Source organism: Lutjanus erythropterus, chromosome 1, assembly GCF_056507025.1.
Source record: "Lutjanus erythropterus isolate fLutEry1 chromosome 1, fLutEry1.hap2, whole genome shotgun sequence".
Lineage (NCBI taxonomy): Eukaryota > Metazoa > Chordata > Actinopteri > Lutjaniformes > Lutjanidae > Lutjanus > Lutjanus erythropterus.
Window position 1 is genome coordinate 32,387,564 of NC_139317.1, and position 27,686 is coordinate 32,415,249.

At 39.6% G+C, this 27,686-nt stretch overlaps 2 protein-coding genes across 2 annotated transcripts in view; both read right to left on the minus strand.

Moving 5' to 3' along the window:
- Positions 1–1,284: 1,284 nt before the first annotated feature.
- Positions 1,285–7,668, minus strand: LOC146333153 (cAMP-regulated phosphoprotein 19-A-like). Its single transcript, XM_084720131.1, has 3 exons — positions 7,487–7,668; positions 5,884–6,006; positions 1,285–2,988 (listed from the first exon to the last, which is right to left on the minus strand). The coding sequence occupies exons 1-3, from the start codon at positions 7,541–7,543 to the stop codon at positions 2,818–2,820; spliced, it is 351 nt and encodes a 116-aa protein (XP_084576257.1). The 5' UTR covers positions 7,544–7,668; the 3' UTR covers positions 1,285–2,817.
- A 2,161-nt stretch (positions 7,669–9,829) lies between these two features.
- atosa (atos homolog A) overlaps positions 9,830–27,686 on the minus strand; it is a 40,817-nt gene continuing 22,960 nt past the window's right edge. The window contains exons 2-12 of the mRNA XM_084720142.1: positions 24,734–24,918; positions 24,053–24,249; positions 22,842–22,967; positions 19,551–21,420; positions 18,162–18,287; positions 17,234–17,322; positions 13,815–13,911; positions 13,297–13,455; positions 13,067–13,135; positions 11,547–11,740; positions 9,830–11,124 (exon numbers count right to left, since the gene is read on the minus strand). Of these exons, the coding sequence (XP_084576268.1) occupies positions 10,971–11,124; positions 11,547–11,740; positions 13,067–13,135; positions 13,297–13,455; positions 13,815–13,911; positions 17,234–17,322; positions 18,162–18,287; positions 19,551–21,420; positions 22,842–22,967; positions 24,053–24,249; positions 24,734–24,918 (3,266 nt within the window). The 3' untranslated portion in view covers positions 9,830–10,970. The remainder of the gene's footprint in view (positions 11,125–11,546; positions 11,741–13,066; positions 13,136–13,296; positions 13,456–13,814; positions 13,912–17,233; positions 17,323–18,161; positions 18,288–19,550; positions 21,421–22,841; positions 22,968–24,052; positions 24,250–24,733; positions 24,919–27,686) is intronic.

The following is a 27,686-nucleotide window of genomic DNA, read 5'->3' on the forward strand; positions in this document are numbered from 1 at the left end:
CGTGTTTCCTTTAGCAAAATGGCTTCAATGTGAATGACATAATGTAAATTGTAAATATATTGCTTTGTGTAGCCATCTGTCACATCTCTCTGAAAAAAATATTGATGCAGACTCCACCCTTTTGAACTGTACTATGTGAGGGCCCTCAGCTGTGGGCCCCTAGAATCATTATCACTAAATTTCTATTTTATTTAGGCATATCATTTCAGGTTTGTTTGTTTTATTTATTTTTCCATTTTGCAGTTTTATCAGTACATGTGGGGTTAGCAGTACATGACTTCTTTTAATTTGTTGTCTTATGTTTCCCTGGTATATTTTGTTAAAAAAGTAGAATCATCTTTCACTCAGCAAAAGTTTTACCAACAGTTTACCAAAAGAAACAATAATATGTGCATAAATCACACATACATAGTTATTTATCATCATGTCAAAACTGAATGGAAAAAATAGGGTTTTCAAAGTCAGAAATTGTGAGCCTGCAAAAAAGGTGCCCCTCTTAGTTTGCTTGCTTCGTTTCAATTCCTGTATATCTATCCAATCAGGATTCCATCATTATTATTTGATCCAATAGGCACTCAATAGTTGAGCCAAGATAGCCTAATATTACTGTTTTACTACGCCAAATACATATAAGGTATGTATTCATTTTTGTCTCAGGGAAAGTGGGAAAAAATGTCAAATTCCCCAAAACTTGTGTAGGTCTTTCACCAACTCACACACATTTAGGCCATTTTATGTGATCTACTTTTCATAACTGTTATAACTCATGTAACATGTTTCGCATTTACTGAGCCTCCACTGAAACTGCTTAGAGCCCACCTCCCACTTTGAAAACCTCAGCCTTAAAGTATAAAGCAACAAGGTCCCTGAAAAAGGTACAACTGTGAAGTTTGTGATGCTCAGTTTTGTTTAGATTGTCAAAGAGGTGTTTTATGACATTTTACTTGGTTGGTGCAAATGTTGGGGTTTAGCTATAAAGAGTAAAATATAAATTCTAAGTTTTTAAGTTTTCTAGTGTTCAAGTTGACAGTTGGCCACAAAACAGGTAAGTTTGCCACATAAGGGTATAAAGAAATGTCTTAGACTAACTGTAAGGGCAAGTTTGACCTTAACCAAGTTTTCAAAACATTGGGAAGAAAGTGAGAAAAGACGATCAGGCATCATTTTGCCATCCTTTGACAAAGTCTTGTGGTTAAAAGTATTCATTCATCAGTCAATTGAAAGCACCTTAAACGTATAACATGCTGTAGCATCAAGGTCAAGAGAAGACACACGATACAGCAATTAAACATTTGTGCAAAACTATTTTATTTACAAAACAAAATGGCACCAAGTGACAGCAGGGCAGCCATATACATGCACAGCTCAGACAGATGTAGTGCTAGCTTAGATTTACCACATCGCAGGTAAACTTCATTCAGTCAGTAAGGACCCTGGAAAAGCACTTTACAGGGCCAAGGACATTTTAAAGTTAAAATTACTTCAACTTATGAGTATAGTACATTTTTTTCCAAGTCTGAAGACAATTCATAATACTATTTGTTCCCAGTGCCAAGAGCTGCTCCTGGTACTTTTTAATTAATTTAATTTTAAACCATAAATTCAATCTACTCACACAGCATACAGGACACAAAGACTGGTCCCTACTGACAGGAATTAAGCTTTCAGGTCCCATATACTCCTCTATCCCTCTTTGAGCAGTGATGGTTCATTCATGACTACTTGGAACTATAAACTTTGGCCTGAGGAGACTAATGGTGTCATCATCTGAGGCTGAAAAGCATGGCCACAAATATGGTGCCAACTTTCAACACAGCAGTTCTGACTGAAGCAACAATATCATTGCCTCCTCTTTCACTCTTGAAAGCAGAACATTTCCTAGTTTCAAGGTGTCTTGAATGCACCATCTACATGCCACCACCCAATGCTTGTATGCTGCAGCTGAGATTCTTAGCATCTGTGTGAAGTTTTGTGCTCAGAGCACCTTGATGAATTAAAATGAGCTCAGAAAGGTTTGCCTTTGGGGGCCCCGTGTCACACATGCACTTTCACATGACACGCTGGCCTTCACTGTGTGGTCCTTTAGTACGGCTTCCCCCTGTGGTTCACAATCAGAGTGTTAACAGAACTGAGCTTGGCCTCTGTATTACTATATTCAGTCAATCACTCAAGCATATTGACAGCATAATTTAGAATAAGGACATAACAGTGAATGATACAAATCTGATGTAAAATGTTCTAAAAGGCTGACGTCTGCCCCTGTGCCAAACAAAAGGAAATATATATATGTACACACATCCAAACTGAGGAATCCTGATGACCGTACTAAAGCCCTCTAACCATATAAGACACAGCTTCTGCTGCCCGCCCCTCTCTTTAGCCAGCAAACACTGTGGTATCAGTCATCCATCAGTCGTGCAGAGGCATCACAGTCCACTCATCTCACTCACACTTGGATGTTCTGTCTTTCAATGTATCTTACATGACGTTAAGAGAAAACAAAAAGGAACATGGAAATATAAGAGGACAGTGACAGAAGGGCAGTTTGGGGGAGTAGCGAGGAACAAAAACAACAGGAGGTAGTTGAGACAGGGGCCAGATGAGGTGAAAACAAAAATAAACAGGATTTGAAGGTATCAGCTAGCCACTTTGCTAGGTGCTAGGTGTGGGTTTCTGTTGGGTGGGGTCCAGGGGACAGAAAGGGAAGGGGACAGGTGGTACAGTATGGGGTGGGAGAGGTAACGTTACAGCTCTGAGACTTGAGTGGAGAGGGTTAGGGCTGGGAGGTGCTGCAGGGGGCTGTTGAGGCTGTGTGCATCAGCCTGCCAGTTTGCTGACCACCAGGGAGGGTTTCCTTTGGGGCAGATCTTGGGGGGTGGGGATGTGGTCCCCTGTGATCTCAGTCTTCTCTGGCGCGGCTGTTGGCAACTGCTTGTTCTTGATCTTCGCTTTTGCCATGTTGTAGTCACCAGAGTCAAAGTACTTTTGCTGTAGAGACATACAATTCAACAAACAACAAAGAAAACAATGAACAAAGAAAAATTAACAGAACTAGCATTTATGAATAATGCATGGCCTCAATATAGATAACACTTATATTTTATTTACATTGCAAGGAGAAATTAACTATCTTCAGTATGCCAATATACAGGTATGCTGATACTGATAGAGAAATAATAATAGTACATATTTTAATGTTATGGAGCAGTGTTTTTACAGGAGCATCATAATTAATAACTAATTAACTGAATTGAATAATATTTTAAAGAAAAAAAGTCAAAGTTCTCTGATTCCAGCTTCTTAAATGTGAATATTTTCTGGTTTCCTTACTCCTCTCCGACAGTTAAGTGAATATCTGTAGGCTCTGAATAAAACAAGACATCTGAGGACATCACCTTCAACATTTTCTGACATTTTAAAAACAAAAAACTATTAATCAATCAACAGTGAAAATAATCAACCAATTAATTGACTATGAAAATAATTGTTAGTCACGGCTCAAGTTTTTACAATTGGACCCTTGTTTATTTTGTAATATACACACATTTGAGCATGAATGTTTTGTGTTTATCTATTGCTAACATTTCTGACCATCTGTTAAGGAAAATGCATAGAATATGCAACCCTAATCAGTTAATCATTAATAAGATACAAAAAGCAGTGTTTTTCTCAGTTTAAGTTTCATTCAAACAATTCTAGCGGCACATTAGTTATGTACAACATTAATTTATGTAGCACAAACAATTTACAGAAACAGGATAATAAAATGATAAGGCTCTCACTCTAAACAGCTGCACGTGATGGAGGTAATTCACCAACAAATAAAAAAAATGTGACAACAAAGCAATGCAGAAGAAGGCTGCTACTAATGGGTATTCATGTTGTGTTGGCATAAAAAGAAAAATAATTTATTGAGTAGGAAAATTCACTTGAACGCTGTCAATCAATTAAAATATTTCATCGTGATTAATCACAAATTTTTTATTGGTTCAAAATGTACCTTAAAGAGATATTAACCAAAAACAATGATTAATATTGTCCAGAAACCCTCGAAGGCACTGCATTTAGCATAAAAAAATATGCTCAAATAATATGTCAAACCCATCAGCCCACCAGGCACAGATGAGCGTACTGACCTGCTCAATTTAATATTAAGGCCAAAATGCACTAAAATCTTCAACAGAAAAGTCAATTGAAGCTTTTATGGCGCACTGCAGGCTTCAGATTTAAAATTCAAACACCACAGAACCAAAAATGTGAGATTATGTTATAAATAATCATCAGTAATGTAGATATAATTCCTGTGAGTAAAGGCAAATAATAGATCAGCTGGAACAGTCTGTTAAATTCTCAAAATGACATCACTTAACTGTAATGCAGCCTTTAAAACCAGGAAAAGCTCCTGACATATCACAATATAACAATATCCAAAATCTATCATGATATCTAGTGTCATATCACAATACTATATAATATCATTATATTGCCCAGCCCTATATTGTTGAGTGACAGGGAGGCTCGCTTCTGACTCAAACTATTGGTCAGGCCAACATAACAATTTGCGTTAATCGTGCATCAAAAAAATTAGTGGCGTTAAAAGGAATTTGCGTTTACTTTGACAGCCCTACTTATACCCTACTCTGCCCTTAGTGTTACTATGTTATTTGCACTTTATAACTTATAAAAGCACAGGAACACACAGAAGGTGGAAGGACACCTTCCTATCTCAGGAGCTGAGATAGGCCATCTGAGGAGCACGAGAATGCACTTTAAGTTGACATGGATTTGAACAGCGTACATCACTATTTTTTTATTGACTTTGTGGATGTTTTATAAGAGATGCACTCAACGTGTTACACTTCATGGATACACAAAATGTGCTCTGATGGGAAACACTGGATGGAAACAAATCTTATTTATTTTGAAGAGAGCTCTACAGGGCACCTTTAAGCTGCAAAGTTTGAGCTTGTTTTGTAGGCAAGACAAATGTGTTCAGGGCTGTAACTAATCATTCTTAGCTTTACTGGGGCTTCTTGCTTTATCAAATGTTGATACATGATGATGATGATACATCAAATAATTTCAACTGTAAAATGTCACAACCTTCTTCCAATGTCCAACACCAGTTACAAAATTGCTTACTTTATCTGACCAAACCTTAAAGTATTCCATTTAAGATAATAAGATGAGATAAGATAATTTTGTATGAAACAATGATAGAATATAAGAAAAGCAAGAAGCTCTTTGTATACCTATAATCACAAATCTTTGGTTTGGTTTGTTTGTTGTTTGATAAATGATAGTCTATACTCTGTGAATCTAGAAATTAATCAATTAACATCAATCATTTCAGTATCTTTATCGGTGAATAAGAAGGCATAATTCATTTATCAATCAGTTTAACAACAGATTATTCACTTGATTACAAACGGTGAAAAATATTCACAAAAACGTATTACTAAAACCTAAATTGATCAGTGTTTGATGGTGTTTTTATTTAGTAAATGAACTGTCATTTATTCTGACTGTCCACTAATTTTCAGTCTATGTACTCCTCATTGCTGAAACATAGTATCATAAATTGTGGTACAGTATATGGAGTTATGCTCAAATGCCAATTTATGGGAAGCACACCTAGCTAAAACAAACAGTCTAGAAGAACATACCTGCAACAAATCCTACCTTCATACATTTTATAATGTTCAGGTTTTGTTGACACTGTTGCTTCAACTTTATAGTACTTTAGGAGACTGTAGTTTGTGGTACTGTTAATTTGTATTGTGCAACTGAGGGCAATCTTACTACCAAAAGAAAGACAGTGGGTTGGGAGATGATCCTTAAGTGAACTGGATGTTTTGCAGACAAACACAAGAGATAACTCACCCCCTTCTGGAGGCGTTTGCGAAGCAGATCAGAGCCGCCGGGCTTGTTTCCTAAATTTGGGTATCTGGCCTTCAGTTTGGCCTCCTCTGCCTTCTCAGGACTGATCACCTTGTCCTGAATCTCCTGGGGAAAAAAGCATTGGCATAAGGGGTCAAGAAGAGGGGGAGACATTTTGCAAAAAAAAAAAAAAAAACATAGTTACTGCAAAATAAAAGAGTACATTCATCAGGTGCCTCCATAAGCCATATCACCCAGCCATACTGAAACCTAACATTTCTGAACAAGTTCTATGCAACAATGGTTAACGCCTACCTACTTGTGACATAGCTTAGCTGGTTCAAACAATATTATCAAAGCACAGAAAAGTGCACACATTCACCTGCCTGGGATAGTGTTAAAATACAGTTTAAAAATTACAACTAACTTAACAGTTTCTGCTGTCCAAGTCAACAACAAGCTAAAAGGAAATACTGTCTTGTGCAGTGGTTGTCAAACAGCGTCTGAGTGCCCCGAGGCAGGCCCGTCAAAGGTTTTCACATTCAGTCATTTACATGATCTTGATTTCATTTTATTCATTATATTGTATGATTAGTCTTTCAGCAGTCATTACTTATTAATACAAACTATTTCCTTTCCACAAACAATTTTAGAGGCCTACCATATTCAAGTCCCATGCTAGGTCTATTCGCATTCTTTTTATGTTGGGTCTGTTTTATATTTGATATATGTTATTCAAAAATAATCAGAATTTTCCTTTTGATGTGTGTGTGTGTGTGTAAGTGTGCGTGTACGATCGTTATGGGTATTCCGTGTTGACATGATTTAAGATCTGTTGTGTTTTCTTTCACATAACTAGATAACTACACGTGTAAAAACGTAAAATTATCCCAATAGACATGATATATGAGGGGATCCCTGATATATTTTATATCATGTGAGGGGTCCTTGGCTGAGAAAAAATAGAAGCCCTCTGCTGTAGTTGTTGCTCGACAGCCTCTTCATGTAGCTAGAAGAGCTAACCTACGCTTGGTTGAGTGGGTTGAACCACTGGTTGGGATTAGCCGATAAATGTGTTGGGAAATAACCGCAAGTTTGTTTGTTACAACAGGGTTAGCCTATAGCTAGTTAGCAGCTAGCAACACACAAAACTACAGTAGTTAAAATGTAATTTCAGATAACGTGACTGTAACTAGGCTTCAAGCCAGAGTACAGCAATCTGTTGGGTTGAGCTAAGCTAACCTAAGCAGCTGAGCTAACGGTTACCGATGTGCCAGTATGGGTGAATGTCATGACAGCTAGCTTGGGGAATGACGAGCTGCTAACATTAGCTCGCTAGCGGAACGTTACCTCTGACACTCACTGCAACCATCCGAAACATTCGCTGTATTAGCAACCGAAACGACACGCCGGTTAACCGTTAATGCAACGTCGTTACAACGAAGGATAAATTACACGAACTATTCAAACAAGGGCTTGGTAGCTGGCTTTGGTTGATATGTCAACAATAACGAGCGCGGGGTGAAGAAGCTAAGCTACATAACGCAGCGTTAGCTGTAACAAAGTCAACGGTGCTGCTATTGATGCTAATCCGCTGAACACTTACCTTCTCGTCCACTGAGGTCTCCTCCGCCGTCTGTGTTTCTTCATTATCCCCCGACATTTCTATATTATTGTGATCTCAGATGAGAGATTGCTCACTAGTTGGACAAGTGATCCACAAATCCCCTCCTGCTCTGACTTTCCGTACCCATACGAGTCCTGCCGAGCGCGCAATCTCGCACAAGAAATACTACGTCACATGCGGAGACACCACGCGCGCTCACGTTCTGGCACTCCCGCCGTGCACCCGCAGCCAGTGCTGCTGGGATCGGATTTACATTGCGTAACACTGCGATCAGCTGTTAGACCCATGTGTTGTAACACAAATCCAGATTTCAGTCAAGTAATCCTCAGATCTGGGAGATGATGAATGCTGCACCGATTACCTTAGAGAAGCTCATTTTATACGTTTTCCCATAGCGAAATATTTTGTTCTTTGTGTTGTGGCAGAGACTGAAAACTGCAGACATTGCGCTAAATTAAGCTGCACGGCAAAACGCACACTTGAAGGTCAATAACAGACTTACAGTCTAATTTTGTCATCATGCCAAAATAATGACGCATGCAAATGTGATGAGGCTGTGCAGTTTAATTTGGGAGGCCAGTGGGCCGCCATATTAAATGACCACCACCTATTTGCAGCTCCATGTGCCAAACTGACTTCAGTACAGTCTTAAATTAGGAGTGTGAAGTGGTAGACAAGTGCTGACTTCAAGCTGCGCTATGTCAGTGTTTTTTCTATTTACACCCCTCAAAATTAACAAAATACTTTTGGAAGATGCAGTTTAGGCTAACAAGAGAATTTATTACATTCAGACTTAATATTTTACACAGATATGCCATTTGGTTTTTATCTTTTGATTTAAAACATGTTAAGCAGATGTGCAACTGTAAAATACTGCCGCCTTGATCAAAACAAGTTATCATTTGCCAGGATTTTATATGTTGACAGGTAAATTCTGTAAGACTTGCCTCTGTGTTTGTTATCAATTCTAGCATTACACTGATTTTAATCCCTTATCATAGACTTGTTTGAGTTTACACCTGTTTATAGATTTTAAATAGTATTGAAAAGGCAAAGGTAGTAACACTGTTGATAAGAAGTTTTTGTTTACAGGAATGATATAAAATGATGTGTAAGATTAACTTTACATTCAGAAATGTTACTCTGGTTGAAATACTCACAAGAGGTACACTACATATTAGGTATTTGTGGCCTGTATATAATTTCCCAAACCCATCTTCACCACAGCTCCCATTTTGTACAGTTAAGGACAAACTTTAAATTATTTTAATTTTAAAATCATTTATTGTAAAAATGATATGATATAGGAAACTTTGACATAATCTGCTGATGTGGTCATATTTGTTTATCATTCCAACATTTGGAAAAGCATCATCTACTTTACTAGTGATGCCACTATTTTGATATTAAATTGAAAATCCACCAAAATGAGCAAAACTAAATTGAAATCAAAGGCAGAACTGCAAATTGCCCCAGTATTTCTTCTCTTCATCCCTGCCTACTTGCAGCATCCTGCACATGTCCAAAGAGAAAAACAAGGCTTTAAAGACAGCATAGCTTACCTACTGTAATATCACACTTGATACCATGTAGACTATCCTCTTACAAAACAAATTGTGAAATGTATATGACAGTTGTTGGGGCACAAAACCAATGATCTATTGATCCTTACAAATCAAGACTTGATAGTTTAACAACACTATAGACATCAGTGTGAAAAAAAAAGTTTTAAATTGAAAAATCAGATTGAGTCTTGACCTCCAAATCATGTCAAATTGAATTGAGAATTTGGGGAATCATGATAGCCCTACTTTTTATTCAAGTACTGCCAGATCATGTATATCAAGAAGACTTATTGTGTTATTTCTTCAATCAATAGATGTTTTTATAGTACTGTATTTTTCTAAAATGCATGCAATGCTTTGTGATGTAGGCCTGAATGTCACTAATGGATCTCAAATGTTTGTATTTATGATGGTGTTTTGTACCAGAATATAGTCACTGACTATCGGTCCGACTGAGGACATCAGCAGAAAGTCAGCTGACACAACTAACTCATCATTCCTGCCATATGTGATGAGCGTGGACACAAAATTATCATTCCTTGTTTTCTTGTTTTCATATCAAGTCAGTGGAGATACTTTTATTATTTGCAGAGAGAAAAGTGTTACATTTTGGATATTTCTTTTGTGAATATCAGCAGAAATCACTTGTGTTTTGTTCCTTTCATTTCCCCCCAGTGTGTGCCTGTCTGCAGATCTGCAGATGTAGTGTTGGAAAAGGAAACTCGGTGTAAAAATAATAACACAAAGAGACAGAGAGCAGCTTTCGAGATTGCTTTAGAAGATATATAGATATATTTTTTTCAGATTTGAATATTAATGTCAAAAATACATACTATGATATACAGTTTGCACTACATCATCTTAGCATGACAGACGTCACAAGTAGTAACTGAAATATTAATTTAAATATTAAATAAACTGATGGTTAAGTAAACTGAAAGTGAACGTGTAAACACTAAACTAAGGTTACTCTTCCTATTGCAACACTTCCAATAAAGTGGTTCTGTAACAGTACAAAAGTATTAGAATATTACTATTTTCTGTTTCATTTCCAGTTATAATGAGAAAAAAAATCCACAGTGCACTTCTGATGTTCTGCTGTGATGCTTTCAGTTGAATCGAGCTTGATTGCTTGTTCGACTTCTTTAGTGGTCCATGGTATGTGGGGTTTTTTTTTTTTGGATGAAGGGGATGGCGTTGCACCACAGTCTGCCACCTGCTTCCTCTTCCATATGCACTCCCTCTGCTCTGAGCTCAGGAATCACAGGGTCAAAGTTCACTTTCAGTTCAATCAATCTAATCTTCAAGGATTTAAAACAAAATGTTTTACCATCAAAAAGGGCTCTTGTATTGCATTTACAACGAAGCTAATTGAGTTTAAGACTTATTAATTATGTCAAGTTGAGGTCCAATTAACATTTTGATTTGAGTAAACAGAGTACAGTGGCTTAAACTCTGAGAGAATAATTTTACTGTTTCTGCAGACAATCACTGGTCTCTACTCTCCTGCCAGACGCTGGAGGGGATACACACACAGCAGGAAAAACAATTACCTATCATACGTGCTAAGGCCTTCTTAACCAGGAGAACAGGATTTGAAACATACTCTATAACCATAGCCTTTGACCCAACCTCTCTGACTCAAAGGTTGTGCACTAAACAGAAAACAAGGATTCATTTCTGACGAGTCTCCCAGCCTCTAAGCCCCCCCCCCCTTGTGTCAGTTCTGGGTGACAGAGGGGATGAAACTCAAGATTTTGGGCACAGGCCAGGTGAGTCTTGTTGACTGCTGTCCTTAAATTGCTTCTCTCAACTCGCCACAGGCTGAGTAAGAGTCTATCGCTGGCATCGAGGTGTGACTGAAGTTTCCGCCGAGGTGGCGGGAGGGAACTGGGGCCTCAGCAGCGGGGAGAGAATGGCGGGTCGATGGGGGACTCTGTGAAGGACTGGAGCTCGTAGGCAGCACCGCTGTCCACCTCCATGGACTTCCTGGAAAACAGCAGACGGATGTCCCTATGGAGGTAGATCTTCCCAGACTTAGAACTCTGGAACCTTGAAAGAGGGAGACAGAAGACAGGGATGATGAATAAGGGAGGAAAAATGTCACCACTACTGGATTGCAGTGTAGACATTAAGGCAGTCAAAAGTTTGATACTTCAATATGTTTCAATACCATGTTTAAAACTATGCAATAGCCATTAACTATAGTATTGAAAGTACAGAGGCTATAAAAATTGATCCAAGTGCTCATTCAAGACTGACGTTTAGTTCAGTCTTTATTGTCCAGCCAGAAATTTGTCTTGTCAGTGACTTTTTCTGTATGAGCACCGTGTGCAGGCCTCCAACTTTTTTTTCCTTTTTGTTGTGACATCAAAAGAGGAGTACTGTTTTTTATACTATATTATTGTGCTGAACATTAAAATTCTGGTATCATGGCATCTCTATGAGAGCTAAAGCCAACTCAGCCAACTCACCTCAGATGAACGAGGTAGCGCAAGGTGCGTCCATGGCCGAAGGGCTTCCTGCTGGTCTGATTGTTTGTGTCACGGCGGACGGGAACAGAGAAGGTCCTCTGGCGTAGGAAGGTCTGGTGTCCAGCTGGCATGGCTCGTAGGTCGTACATCACAACAAACATCTTCACCACCGTCTTGTTGGGGTTGAATAAGGTCTGAGTGATATAACCAGAGAGCATGGGTGTATCAAGACAGGTTTATTAAGTCTTTGAGACCTGATTTTATCAAGCTATACAGACATTACAGAAACTTATATGCTGTGAAAGATGCATCAAATGAACGTCACACAGTAGATATCATCCTAATTAGGACTGCAACTAACAATTTTTCATTTTCATTTTGTTCTAGGAGACATGTAATCTACCTCATCAAATGCTCATGCAGTTAAGCATATTTAGGGAAAAAAACATTAGAGAACTAAAATCAGGCTAGCAGAGGACAGGAGCTGCAACAGGACCCAGGACCAACGTAACCCAGTCGCAGTGCATTTCAGAGAGGCAAATCGTCCAGTGGCCTCTCAGATACATTGGGATCAAACATGTTTGATCTCCAAAAAGAGGAGGAGATTTGAATACCATCTTACTTCAAAAAGAAAGTTTTAATTTCTTAACTATCCAGACTCTAGAGGACTAAATCAAGAATATGAGATAAAAGATTTCCTCTAAAATAATAATAATAGTAGAGGTATCATTATGACTATGTAAATATCATCCAGTGCGATTTAGATGCTTAACCACACCGTCTGTTAATCAGCTTGCTGGCCTGTTGAGGTGCATGATATACAAATATGGGTGTAGTTTCCATTTTTTCTGATGAATATCCAAATTGGTTCTAAATGTTGACTTTATTCACTTTTTGTGTCATGTAGTAGCTGACAGGCGTTACTTTTTTCTCTTTATCACTGATGAATCTGCCAATTATTTCCATGATAGATCAATAAATTGGTTAGTGTATAAAATATTAAAAAAACAAAACAAAAATGCTTATCAACTTCTCAGCTCAAAGTGATGTTCTCACATTGCTTCTTTTGTCCATACAACAGTCCCAAAACCAAACAGTCTTCACTTACTATCATAGATGACAAAGGAGAGCAGCAAATCCTTACATTTAATAAGCTGGAACCAGAAAATGTTTGACGGTTTTGCTTGAGAAGTGACTGAAACTATTAATTGATTATCGAAATAGTTGGCAATTTATTTTCTTTTAACTGACTAATCAATTAATTGCTGCAGCGTATAAAGGGGAAATGCATTTCAAAAACATATGTGTAAGCACCATAAATTAATAAAAACAAGCCCTTGAATCAGTATGTTATGTCTTTTCTGTTATAACCACCAGGGGTCTCCCTTTCCTTTTGTTACTTGGTGTAGTCTGCTCTTTGTTCTTAACCGTATGTACACCATGATACAGATGTCTTATAGAAATAAATATTTTTAGAACATTTCTCCATATATAGAAAAAACCCTGAAAAGTTTACTCACCACTTGAATGGTTCCTGATGGAGGTACACGGTAGCCCCTTTTCCCTAGGGACTCCAGGTTTATCACACCCTGTGAAAACACAACCACTGTGTCACAAAAAAGCGTACAAAGGTAATACACACACACAGGAGATCACACAGATACAGTTTTCAGTTCAAGGCTCAGTCATCCAGGCCTGAAAAAGTAAACTGAATTATTGATTGACTAACTCAGAAAAAAAGTAATCTCACCATATATGGTGAGGGAGCGTTGTCATCGGAGACACTGTAGAAGGACACATCCACAGGTAAGGTCAGGTGACTGGGGCAGAAGGACCCGCTGGCTCCAACCTCTGCTGTGAAACCCTCCACTAACCCTAAAGGCTCCAGGCGGTAGTTCAGCACACACTCCTAGGGAATCACAGGTCAATATTTTACATTTTCTCCCATTATTTTCCTCACACATAAGACATCATTGATTTGACTTTTCTATCCTGGACAGAAACTCAATGTTTCATCCAGAGAGCAAAGCATTAGGTAATCTTTTGAAAAAGGAAAACACAAAGTTGCTGCTAGAAAAGCTGCTAGATGATAGCTAGTCCAGATTTTTGCACTTTAAAGAAGTCTGGCAGGCGAATCGATTCCCTTTGTGAGCGTTCTGTTTCATTTGAATTATTTAGGGATGAAAACTGGCATGGGTGAAAGAACTCTATTCTCTTCTAAATGCTGGATGAAAAAGGCATGATTCTGAGTGTGTTTGTGTGTTATACCTCAAAGTTTCCCAGCAGACTGAGACTGGCAGGTGGAGCGCTGGCACTGAACAGCTGCTGTGACTCATCAGTGTACCCCTCTCTCTTTGGACACACCCTGAAGGGTTAAAACACACATACATGTGTGAAAGAGCAACTCAAGATGCTGAAATTATAAGCATTCCTAGTACGTCTGAAGAGACCTGGATCAAGGATGAAAAAAAAGATGTTATTGTGTGGTAACAAAAGCGAGTAATGTCAAAATGTCTGTTATTCTGACAAGGTATAGGTCAGATCATTTCATGTAGGGTTGTATGAGGTACTTCTCAAGAGTCGCTGTATAACCTAGTGGTTGGCGCACTCCCAGTTTGAAAAAAAAATCAGCACAGAAGCTTGGCAATGAGAGGTATTTTAGCCACTTAAAAATGTCCACCAAAAAGAAAAGAAAAAAAAAACACTATCAGTTTAAGTGTACGCTATATTTAAAATATTTTCACTGCTTTACTTTGTCGTCAGACAGCCTTTTCTGACACCAGACAGCCATTATATGAGCCAAATATTGCTCTCTCCAAAACAACCAAACTCCATCTGTGAAATCAGTTATTCTATCTCCCAGAACATAGGACTACTGCTGGTCTACCGCTGCCTCAGTCTGTTAGTTTGTTTATGGTGTTGTGTGACTTCGGTGTTTTAAATGATTGCTTTGGATCCAGTAAAGTCACAAGTTAAAATTACTTATTTACCCCATGGAGTCTGGGTTGATTTGGAGGGAGTGATATTTGGCTTATATGGCAGCATTTTTCAGTCAGAGAAGGCTCTCTGACAGCAAAGTAAAGGAGTGAAAATATTCTAAATATAGCATATTCTTAAACTGATACAGATTTTTTTAGGCGGACCTTTTTTCAGTGGTTTAAATGCCTTTTGTTATTGACCCTGTCCGCAGCAGTACATTGCTCAGCTTCTGTGCTGGCACCCCTCTCTGGCTGTCCAAATTGGGGGTGTGCCAACAACAATCTACTGTAGCTAATACACCAATGTCAATAAGTACCTCATACAACCTCACATTTAATAATCCAAACTGTCCTTTTAATTTACTGGAGCAGAAAAAAATGACATTCGTGTCCACTGGTCACACATACACAGTAATTATATCACATATATATTTTTCAAATCAATTTAATAATTGAAAAATACAATTTCCTCAGATAAAAAAGAAAATCAAATATGAAAGCATGACAGTTGCTTTCACCAGCCATGACAAATTGACCAGAATCATGTCTGTTGGCTAAAATGAACTTTCCACCCTAGAGGCCTGAACTCTTGAAACATCTGCAAAAGCAGCACTGAGCTACCACCCACATCTGCTGCGTGTAGGCAGGCAGTGCCATGAAGCTGTGTGTGTGTATAAATCAAATTCAGTTCAGTCTGCCATTTTGAGCAGAATGTGTGTGATTCTAGATGCAGTCACAGTACAGTAGAGCTTCAGCAGGTGGCAGCGTGAGAGGAATAGAGTCAGCATAACAGGGCTGACCTAACCTTACCACTGAGAACAACGCTCTTATTGTCTGATCTCACAACACAGACAATACTTCTGAAACCTATTGCTGATCCAAGGCTATGTCAGCGAGTTAGGGTTTAAATATGGCAGCTGTAGCGACTCTCCTCTCTAATATATATCCCTTATACACAGGTCCTATGACTTTGAGTAGCTGAATTAATACTGGAGGTAAAACAAAAAATAGTACCACTTTACAATAAGACTGCCCTCATAAATGGTTTAGAAATGTTTTATAATCAGGTTATAAACATTTATTAATGAACCATTCTAAACAAGTTATAACATAGTTTTCATAAACTGATGTAGATCTTCTACATGGCAAGATCCTGTCACTGCTTACTAGTAATTAATCTTACTTATGAGTTACTGGTAAAAGTGAGCCTTATTGTAAAATATAAAATATATCATCATTAATTTATGACTTATGACATGATAGCATGCTGAAAATGTCAAGGCATACAATATTGCCAAAGCCTTAGCGTATGAATCTTGTCATCTGATATATTAAAGGGATAGTCTGAAATATCTGATGCAGGGCTATATGAGCAACATATCAATAGTCAGTGTGTTTATTAGCTACAGTAGATGCCAGTCAGCAGAGGAAAAACAGCAAGATAACCAGGATAGCAACGTGTACCTGTCATCCTGCAAGTGTGCAAATCTGAATGATTTCTTATCAACAATAAAGAAAAAATATTGACTGAGAAGTGTGTCCAAACTGACTGACTGGTGCTGTGTATATATCAGTGCAGTATATTTAGAATATTTTCACCATTTTGCTTTACCATCAGGCAGCCTTTTCCCATGGCAAACTGCCATTATAAAAGTCAAATACCATCTCTCCAAACCAACCAAACTCCATAGGTGAAATTGGTAATTTTACTTCACATAACACAAGAAGTGCTGGGCTACTACTGTCTTGATCTGTTAGTTAGTTTATGTTACTGTGTGACTTTGGTGAATCCGAACTACCCTTTGAAAACACAGAAGTCACACATTAATGTATATAAAGTAACAGATGGAGCCAGTGGCAGACCAACGGCTCCCATGTTATGAAAGGTAAAATGATTTTGCTGATGAAGTCTGGTTGGTTTAGAGCAGTTTAGTACTTTTATGACCTGCGAGTGTGGTGACAGGGATCTACTGTTGTTAATACACTGACTCTCAATAAGTACCTCATATAACCCTACTTAAAAAAATCCAACTATTCCTATAATTTGATATGCCAAATGAAACTTTTTGACTACAAAGATATGCTTACAACTTATTAACAAATATCTGATGAAGTACAGGGGCATAAATGTTGCTGATGGAAAAGACAAAGTAAGCTTAGTAAGCAATTACATCTTAGGCTCAACAGTGCAGATAACAGTGCAGTGGATTTACTATTTGGCAACCAACAGGTCCCTGTTGCCCTTTTTATCCAGTGTGTTGTAACAGCTTATTAATGATTTACAAGTCTTCACAATATAATTAATGACCTAATTATAAACCATTTACAAATCATAAGGATAACTTTATAATAAAGTGGAACCAAAAAACTTTAATACTAATAATTCAACTTTAAAGACAATGAAAGGAATAAAATATCAAAACCAGACTTTGCCTTGCTGGCACTCAGACATAGTAACAGCTGAAATGTTGCAAGGCGAGAAAAACAAGTAAGTTTGATGATGCAAAGTATGAGTAACTTGATCCAGATGGTACTATAACAAACAGATGATGTGGGAGGCAACTGTAAAACAAAATATTCTTTGTCCTTTTTAGCTGTTATTAAGACTGCAGTAAAGCCGTGAAAGTATCCTGACCTTATCCTCATGGACAAACTGAGTTGAAGTCTGCTAACTACAGTAACAAAGATCCCAGGTGAGAAAATGTGTACCTTTTCCCAGAGGCCCAAGGCAAACCCTTACAGCCAACCAGAGAGGTGTCCAGGTCAAAGTAGCCTGTTTGATTTTTCCTCTGAGGAACCTGCCACAGACATACAGGACATGATTACACAGAGCAACTGTCAGAATATCCCAGAGTATTAGAGCAGGGATGACGCAACATTTGTAGGGATTCTTCAACTGAAATTTTGAGATCACAGGAGAGAAATTTAGAAGCATCAGCTGTGTAAACAGCTTAAATTCTTTTCAATTCGGTTACAGGAAAAATACATTTTAAATTCTTAATTAAAATGATATATTTTCCAAATTTATTCAGTGGGTTTTAACTATTGTAAAAAGATTCAAAAGACATGAAAGCCACCATAAAGATGAACTGATTTAAAAGTATTAATGAATGACTATATTTTGTGCAATGTGCGTCATGATGGAAAATATGTGAGCTTGTGTGTTGGTGAGACTGTCAGAAGACAGGAAACTGTGATTATCAGGCACTGTGGTCATCTGGCAAACTCAATGAAACAACTTACTGTGGCTGATGAGGCACACATGAGTCACGTGCCTTACTTGCCTCTGTGTGTATGTGCATGTGCATTAACCTTAGTTAAAAAACTCAGTGGCTCAGCAGCAATAAAAAACACCTGCCAGATATACAGAGATAAGTGTCTTTATGACAAACATTCACAGGCCCACTTCCTACACTGGTGAAAGTACTGTGAGTAATGCTTCAGATGGCTTGAAATAAAGGGTGGTGAGTGTCTTGTTATGACAAACACAACTGCATGGATGCTGACTATGACTGAGTCAGGAAGTGTTTGAGTGTGACTGTGAGCCTGTATGTGCAAGTGTTAATAAATGCACAAAGTGGAAAGTAACGACGACTGCAAATTTCACTGTGTAGATGAGTGCGTGTGCGTTTCTTACAGGGCTGGAGAGCAGAGGCAGGCCAGTACAGGGGTGAAAGGCCTTGGTCGCTGTGGCATCTAATGAGTGTCGATTCTGTTTCTTCCAGCTGTTGCAGGGACGAAGAGGGGAGGGGCTGTGGGCTCGCTGGAGCACAGAGATGGAGAGAGATTAAGGCAGCTTGCAAGTAAACTGAAATCATCTGTATTTATCATATACTGTTCTCATGAATCACATGTCATCTTGATTACCACTCCAGTCCCACCTGCACCCAAGAAAAGACTCATTTAAACAGAGCAGTGTGTATACACAAGAAGGTTTCTTCCAGTTTGAGATGTTGAATTTGAGAAATGTAATCTATTGTTACCTATTTACAGTGTCAGGACTTAAGTATAAAACCTAGGCTTCTTGACACAATATCTTATGGGAAAATAATTTGCCAGATAATTGTTTAATCAAATACATAACTTCTAATAATAGTTAAATGTATATACTTCTTTAAAGTATAACTTCAGAGAATATTTTGACATTTTTGGATATAGACTTAGTCCCTTTCTTGCAGAGAGTTATTGTCTGGACTATAAACATGATGCTACTGTCTGACTGGCTGAGTGTTGTCAAGTTAATGAAATTTCTAACTTCCACATAATACCTTGAAAAACGCTGATATTCAATACTATTTTCATCACCATATTGGTGTATCAATACTGGAGAAAATAAGTATTGAATCTGTTTCAAATACTTGGAATTGGTATGTATCACTACATGTATATTTTTGGAAATACTAGCTTAGCTTAGCACAAAGTATGGAAGAAGTCACTGCCACCCACCAAGAAAAAAAGTTCTGCACACAACCCCTTCTTAAAAAAAAAAAAATTAAAAAAAAAACTTAAGTTTTTTTTAGAAGAATAAATAAAAAATATATTATGTGCTAATTAGTAAGCTTTATAGCTCTAGAGAGGTAGAAGTACTTTGTTACTTTTGGACAAAGTCAGGCTAGATGTTTCCCACCGTTTACAGTTTTTTGTGCTTAGCTATGCTATCCAGCTGCTGGCTGTAGCTTCATATTTACCATACAGACATGAGAGTGGTATTGATCTTGCCTTGGCAAGAAAGTGAATAAGCTTATTAATATTTCCAAAACACTGAACAATCATAGTGAATACTTTTTACTGATGCAAGGAAAAAACTCCTTAAAAGGGAAAGCAGAAAGAATGCACTTCCTACATGAAACTAACTGTGGATTATCTTGAGTGACCGGGACATGATTCCTGGACAGAGACACTGCTTTAGCTTTTTCAAATGTCAGACAGTCATCTCTACGGCTTATATCTCTAAAACTCTGCAAGTTGCAGCTAACTAAATGGGCTATCACTCAAATTAATACGGATAAAACGAGGTGTCCCTTACCAGGACAGTAGGAGGGGGAGTCATGTCTGGACTGCTGGAACATCCAGACTCTGAGGGTGCCTGGTTCTCATCCTGCGGGGACGAGGCCTGGGCTGTCGCACAGGTCTGATTCTGGGACAGGTACAGAGGCTGAGGCTTGCTGTGGTTGCGGCTTGCGTTACAGTTCATGGCTGGACTGGCATCATTGCAAGTCCAACTAAAGATCTGGGAGTTCCTTGGGCTGTTCTCAAGGACGGGGGAGGCAGGGGGGGTTTCATGGCTGCTGGATGTCCTGACTCTGAGCTTTTCCTGTAGGGGAGTTCGTAAACATTGACCAGCCAGGGTGTGGGACTGGCCTTTGAATGAGGGTTCTTCAAGTGTAAAATGAGCACCATTTTGGGCCTGGGGAGAATGGCGTTCGGTCCCTGGCTCGACTCGGGGCTTATCTGTGCAAATGGGCGCATGTGTGGCGGTGGTATGCGTCCCGCCTCTGTGAGGTTCGTGGCTTGGTATGTGGCCATTGGTGTAGCCATTGGTGGCAGTGTGTGAGGAGGCTTGTGGGATGTGTGTGGTGTGTGAGTATGTGCGGACTGTGTGCGTGACGGTAGTTGTGTGCGTGTGGTGGAGGGGGCTGCCGCTCCTGCTGTGCCTGGGAGACAGGGAGGGGACAGACAGTCTCTCCTGGATGAGTCTAGTAATGTCTTGTACTGCCTGTGCAATAAGGGAGCTATCTCTCCCCATCTCCTTGTCTTTCTCCTTCTCCTTCTCCCTCAGCCGCTCTCCAAGCCTCTCCTCCTCACCATCTCTTGTCTCAGCCATTTTCAGCTTCCTGCAGGCCGCAGGTTTTGGGGAGGAGCTCTCCCGTTTGCCAAAAGAAGTGTCAGTCACAGGCGTGTTGAAGGGGTTGGGCCACACACGCCCACCAGACTCATAGGGCGGTACCTCAGGCTCTTTGGTCTTACTGGCAGTTATGTCGTCATGGTTACTGCCCCACATGGCTTTGGGAGGGTTGTCAGAAGCAAAAAGGCCGGGAGGGAGTGGCGGTGCTGTGGGGTCGCAGAAGTTGAGCCTCTGTGCGATGCGGGCAATAACTTCCTGTCTCTCCTGCAGCAGGGAGCCAATCAGAGGGTTTGTCTCATTGGCAGTGGGCCTCGGGGAGGGGCAGCGGGGCGGCTCTGCCAGGGAGAAATTCTTAAAAGCTCTCAGTGGCTCAGGGATGGGGCCCTTTGACCTGTCACTGCTGTTGGTGCCAGACCCGTAGTCCTCTACTTGTGCAGGGTCAGATGAACCATTAAGAGCCGAGTACAGCCACTTCCCTGCTTTACTTGTTGGGAGCGGAGACGGGGAGTGGGAGCGGGAGGGCGTGGGGGAGTGAGAGGGCCTGTGGAACAGCGGGGAACCCTGACGTTGGGGGATGTTAACCTGCGGAAGTTCTCCATTCTGATACATGTGGTCCTCCACAGGCTCCTGGCTCTTCTTGCTGTAGGCAGGTGGTACAGCAGTGTGGGGAAGACTGTTAATGGGGATGTTGTTGATGGGGAAATTGGGAATGGGTAGTCCATTGAGGAGAAGGCCAGACATGGAGTTTGAACTCTTGCTGTACATGTTCGAGTTCTGGAGGAGGGTGTCTTTGCTGGGGTCCTGGCTCTTCTTGAGGGTGGGCAGGCCACCATGGCTGTTGAGGTTTGGGTTGAGGCTGGGGGTCTTGCTGTATAGTGGAGGCAGGCCGGTGTGGATGCTGCAGGCCAGGGCGGGGTAGGTGGGCTGGCGTGGGAGTGACTGGACACGAACCTGCAGTGCGACACTCTGGGATACGTTGGGGACGGGGAAAATGTGCTCTGAAGGTGGCTGGGAGAACTGCCACACCAACTCCTCATCAGCAGCACTGATCCTGTTTGACAGGGATAGATTTAATGAACACACCATTGTCAACGGCAGCTTAAAATATCCAGGAATTGTCAGATCCTCCAGAGATTCAGGTTTACTTCCTCTAATTCAATTTTCAAAACTGCACAGTTAATAAGATTTTCACTTATATAAATATGAAAACAACACAATTTTAGATCAAGTTTCCTGCACCCAGTTGCATAAAACTACTTAAGCCAAGGTTTTCCTTATGTTTTCAGCTAAGGATGTGTAACGACCTGCATAAAATCACCGTAAGGATTTACTCAGGATGATGTGAAAGAAAACCATTAAACCAAGTGTTTGCCCTTAGATACTCAAGAATTTCCTCATGTGTTTCTAGAAAGTCCTTAGTGACAATTTTCATCAGAAAATATTAGTAACAGTCCCCTAAAAGTGAAATAATTTATAGAGCATAAGACAATGGTTGAATTTATGGTGACTGAAGAGAAGGGGGAGATACTACATCACAGCAAGAAACCACTGGACACTATGAGCAATGTGCAAATTGTTAGTGATAGATGTTAGCACTTGCAGATTTGTAGCTAGCTAACCACATGTTAACATAACTGTCTTATATATTGACATTAGCACTATCATTTTAATGACACTCAGCAGTTTTTCTCGACTCTCTCCTTTCTTTCTGTCACCATAACATTTTCCTATTACAACAGATTTCTTGTATTTAATTTGTGAGTCAGCTTACTTCTTAACACATCTTGTGCGTATTTGTTTTGGTTGGGTTAAATTTACTTTACATTATGAGCTTGTTCCTTCCATATTCTTCGAGGGGAACATTTTCATTTTCTTCCCAGTTTGGCTTTATTATTCCTTTCTATATTTACCATTTAGGAGAAGCTAGCTTACGCAGTTTAAAGGAGAAATCTGTAATATATTTACTGCAATAAATCATAAAATTACTATACAGATCTATTCTATACTATTACAGATCAGTGTTCTTTTGTGTTCAGAATAACAGGCTTAGCTTTACATCCACAGACAATAAACAACTGATCAACTCTCAATGTCATTACTTGTTATTGTTACAATGTTGCACTCATCTTACACTCCTACAGTGCTACAGCTGTAACTTGTAACTGTGACTTAGTAACCTTAAAGAACCATCAGAGTGTAGTATGACCATGGTGACTGTAGACCACATGTATTATGACAGCAACTGCTATAAAAGCCTTTGTCTAAGCATATTGGCAAGGAGACAACCTGGGAGGCTTCATGTAATGCACCTTCAGCTTAAGGAAATATTTTTCTTGAGGGAAAAACTTAAGTTTGAAACTTCAGGAGGTTTATGCAACCGGGCTCTGTAACTTTAATAATCTGGTCCAACAGTATCAGTGAAAAGCCTTCAGCCCACCAGTGTCAGAGTCTTCAGTGAGTGTTATGTCTGACCTGTACAGGATGTTTCTGGGGACGATGCCATGGGAGGCGCTGAGCCAGGCACTGAGCTGGGAGAAGAAGACGTAGGAGCGAACAGCCAACAGCAGGGTCTTCTCCTCAATGAAGCGATCACCGCTTCTATTAAAAACACATCCACAAAGAGGTGGAAATGTGCCAGTATGTCAGGTTAATGAGAAAACAGTTCAAGGATGTCTGTGTGTGTTTGTCAAACACTGTTCCCTGTTCCTGCACACGAGCGTAAGAAAGTGGGACAATTTATCAGGCTAATTAACCCTCCAAATGCCAAGGAAATTATATTTTTTCCCTCTCATTTTCCTTCCTTTTTCCATTTTGTCCTTTTATCCTCTGTTATCCACTTTGTCTCTAGATGTAGTGGAACACATATGCCTCATTTACACATCTGCACATTTACAAAGCCATTCATATAGAAACACTCAAACCTACACCGATTTTTTTCTTGAAATGTATTAAACACACAAAAGTGGGGTTTTAACAGCTCTTGTGAAGACACCATTTGGGGGCTATATTTGTTTCTCTGGATACAGCAATTTAGTCATACTGAGATTGTAGAAAAACATCTGCCACCAGAACACTGGATCTATAGGCAGCAACATCATGTCATTCCTAATAGTAATTTATCTAAAACTTTGTAACACATAATTTGTGCACATTAATTCAGATTATTTCAGTGTCTTTTGCTGGAATTTTTTCCAAGAATTGTTGAACCCCTCCAGTTAAGAGAGTTAAACAGCATGCAGTCATACCAGCACGACCACTACATCCCACGCTCAGTCCATGTACAACAGGCCTGCTGGTGAAACCTATACAAGCTGGTACATGTGCTCACTTAAGCACACCTGCACACACCACAGGCACTGTATATATTATATTTTTGACTTCTATTTGTAAGCCTTTTGATGTATTTTTCTATTTATTTTGACTCATGCAGAGTTAGTGGTGGATGTGAAAGTATTTGTATTGTAAACAGTAAAGATAGCCAAGGACAGAAATGGAGGACGGGAAGAGGCACTAACCTTGAAAATACAACTTAGTATATTTCTCCTTTATATAGTCTCCTTTGTGTGAAAAGGGCTGTAGAATATCTCTTGTGCAAAGTGACAACTTTTTCTAGCATTGCCCATGTTCAAATAAGCTCATGTTTAGATCGTGTATGTCCTTGTATATGTGGGTGAGTGCCGTACTGTCTTGGAACTGGCTGCAGGGTCCATCTCTCCAGCAGCAGAGCATCTTGTTTGATGACCGGGTCGCTGATGGGGTCACTTGGGGGGCACTCATCACCATAGCAACAGTCTGGCAGGAGCATAACCTCAATCATGATGGGAATGCTGTTCTTCCAAAGCAGGATCACCTCAGAACGGGTTCGCCTCGCTTGCCGACACTGGACACAAACACACCCACAAAGGTGGAGGGTTAGTGCTCATTAGTGAATGTCGACAGCAGGACCTTGACTTTTCGGGGCAAACCAGATGGGACCCTGAAAGAGGCTCACTTACCACTCTGTGGTTTTATTTAGGTCACATCCGAGTTCACAATATTAAAATTCTGTCCACCTTTGAAGTTAATTGTATATACTGTATAATACTGTAATGCTAATGCAGAGGGTGCAGTGGGTGCTGAGTTCCAGCTGTGTTGGTAAAATTACAGAAAATATACAATTATCACTACAGACACTGATACACATCATGTTACGCTGATAAGTGAGACTAACTTATCGCTCATGAATTCAGAGATGCAGATTAAGCAGCATTAACAACCTCCAGTAAAATGAGAAGAGACTACTTTCTGTCTACACTTTAGTAGAAGACTTGACAGGCTGTGTATACAAGTGTGGGTGTGTCTATGTATGTGTGCACGTGAGCTACCTGAGGAAGTTTGTCACTGCACTCGTGCTTGTGAAGAGGCGGCATGGCCGACTGGGCTGGTGGACAGTGCAGCCCCTCGGTTCTGCCTTTCACAGAATATTCTGGTGTCCTTCCTTCTGTGATGAGCAAGGTCAGGAACACCAGGAACTCCTCTGCATCGTACTCGAAAAACTCCTCCGTGACATCTAGATGAGGCAGAGAAATAGAGGGTCAGCATTTCTTTTCAGAATCACTTTCAAATGCTCCTTACCATCCTTTAAATCTCTTTATGTTAAGTCACTTCTTAAAGCCCTTTTTATACAAATGCATTCTATCTTTAATTGTCTTTTTTAATCACTTTATATTGTTTACTGTTTGTTACATAACTACCTTTACTTAAATATGTAGAACTTTTTTATACTGTTTTTTTAAGCCATAAACATAATCCTTTCAATCGTCACTTATGACCCACTAGAAGTTTGCAGTGGTGTCTGCAGAGATCTGGCCCCTTCCCTGTACTTCATTATTTTCCCATTACTTTGCTTGAGACATTTAAGCAACCCAAAACATCAGTATTAGATGTCCTGGAAGTAAGACTCAACAATAAGTTGGGTGCATTTGGGAACAGCTCAGCCAATGCCTGCTGATTCTACCTTTACATTATTTTTAATCACTGTTTGTACCATTTTTCCATTTTTCCACCATTTTTCTTTTGTCTTGTAAAGTACTTTGCAATTTTTTTAAAAGGTGCTAGATAAATAAAGTTAATATTATAATTACTTCACATCCAAGCAGAAAACAATGTACCAACTACAGGAAAGTAGCAGATAAAATATCAATTTGCTCATCCTGTGACAGACGCTGGGAGTAATGAACAATTGCAAAGCCACCTGTATTGACATAATAAGCACACAAATACCTTAAAGTCTTTGTTTAGGTTTTTACTTAAGTGGATATGGTTATTTAACTTTGGCTGGAATGACTTGTTTAGAGAAGGGGTGTGGGGGAAGGCAGCTGATGACACAACTTTTCCAGTTTGGCTGCTTCAAAGGAATATATTTAGACCTTCCATGTCAGCTGAGCTAAGGGGTGAAGCCACACACAGCCGGCTCTCCCTTTTACACACACACACACACACACACACACACACACACACACACACACACACACACACACACACACACACACACACACACACACACACACACACACACACACACACACACACAAAATACTGACAGTGACGTCATTCACACTCATTGACATAGCAATTAAGTAAAAACTCAGCCAAGGGCCTCATTACAGAAACTTCTTTAGTCTGAAATCCTGTCTTATCTCAGTTTAGGATGACACTTAGGATTTTTGGTATTACAGAAACATGTTTCCTCATGCATTTAAGAAAAAATCTTGTCTTCAGTTAACATGGACCTATAACAGCTAAATTACTATCCTAAGTAAGGAAATCAGACCAAGTCCTAAATTCAAAATAAGTACCTCTGTTGTTAGATCTGTATGGCAATGACAACGAAAATGGAGAACACCATAAACACTAAAATATTATAATTGAAAGGCTACTAAAACCCCATGGTGATGCTTTAAATCTCCTGGACCATTTATTAATGGTTAACTCATATATGGTCTGCCAGGACAAGTCATTTTGAATTTAAATGACACCCTACATCTAACAAAAGGTGGGGTTTCCTTTCCTCCAACGAAACAATAAATGTCTCCAACTCATCAAAGCTAAAATTTAATGCCCTTCTTGTTCTTGTATATAACAGCAAGTTAGCTAGCCAGTGAAATGGGACAGCCGTTGTCAGGGATACATTCTACACACAGATACAAACATGACAGGGCGAGTGCCGATTGAACACTCATGATTGCAGTTCTAGTTAGGATTTTTTTTTAGTTAAGATAAAATACAAGGCCTGTGATAGAATAGGACACAGCCATGAGCTTAGGAATTGTTTATATAATAAGAAGATAAGATTTTCATTTTTTGAAACTTAAGGTGGGCCAAGCAGTGAGCTTTTTTTCTGGAACAAGGCCCCAGAACAGCAAGTAAGTAAAGAACAAAAATAACAATTATACTGCACAACCCAGTGCTCCAAAAATTTTGCTAGGGCAGGGTTGGTCGGGCTGGTTGGGTCACCAGGACGTGGCAGTACAAAGAACTGAATCAATCTTTCACCATTCAGGAAAAGGCTATTCCCCTTTGAATCAACTGCAGGCTTCTGTTCAAATTAACTATTTTGCAGAAGCAGAAAGACTACTGACAAGGAAGACACAGCTGGCTGTCATATTCAAATTATAGTTCACGCTGAGGCACTCTGTTGTGCACTACTATTCACACAATAATCAAATTTATAGCAGATTTTACAAGGGGCATGATGGGGGGTTGTTGTGTATTAATTCACCAGTCAAATGCTATTGAATTGTAGCTGTGAAACGTTGGTTTTGTCTCCTGCAACAACAAAATTAACAAATTCATGCTTTGTTTGTGTTGTAATTGAAGCTTAGATCTAAAGTAGGGGTATTTTTAGCAGGAGGTTGAAGAGCCCGTCTTAGTCCTCCGTCTCTTGCACTCCTCCAGAGAAAACTCGAGAATCCCGCAGGAGGTCAGCTGATGCACAACAGCTCTGAGAATCACAGCTTTCTTTCTTTACAGCACACAGGCAAAAACACTGATGTGCAGAAGGTGCCTGCCCTACAATTTTGAGCCCACTTCCTGCCCTCATTTAAACTGGAGTCAAGCAAATATTAGGTCACAACTCTGGATATTTTGTATGGTTTTTTTTAATCATTTGGAGGATTGTCAGGCCCCCGTAAGGCTAGAAGTACAAATACACACACGTATACACACACAGCTTGTCCTCCCACCAGAGTCAGGCTGGCTAGAACAGAGTCCCTCTCAGCTGGCTCTGCAGAAGTGTGAGCTACGAGCTGCTGCTGTATGTGTGTGTACGTATTGCAG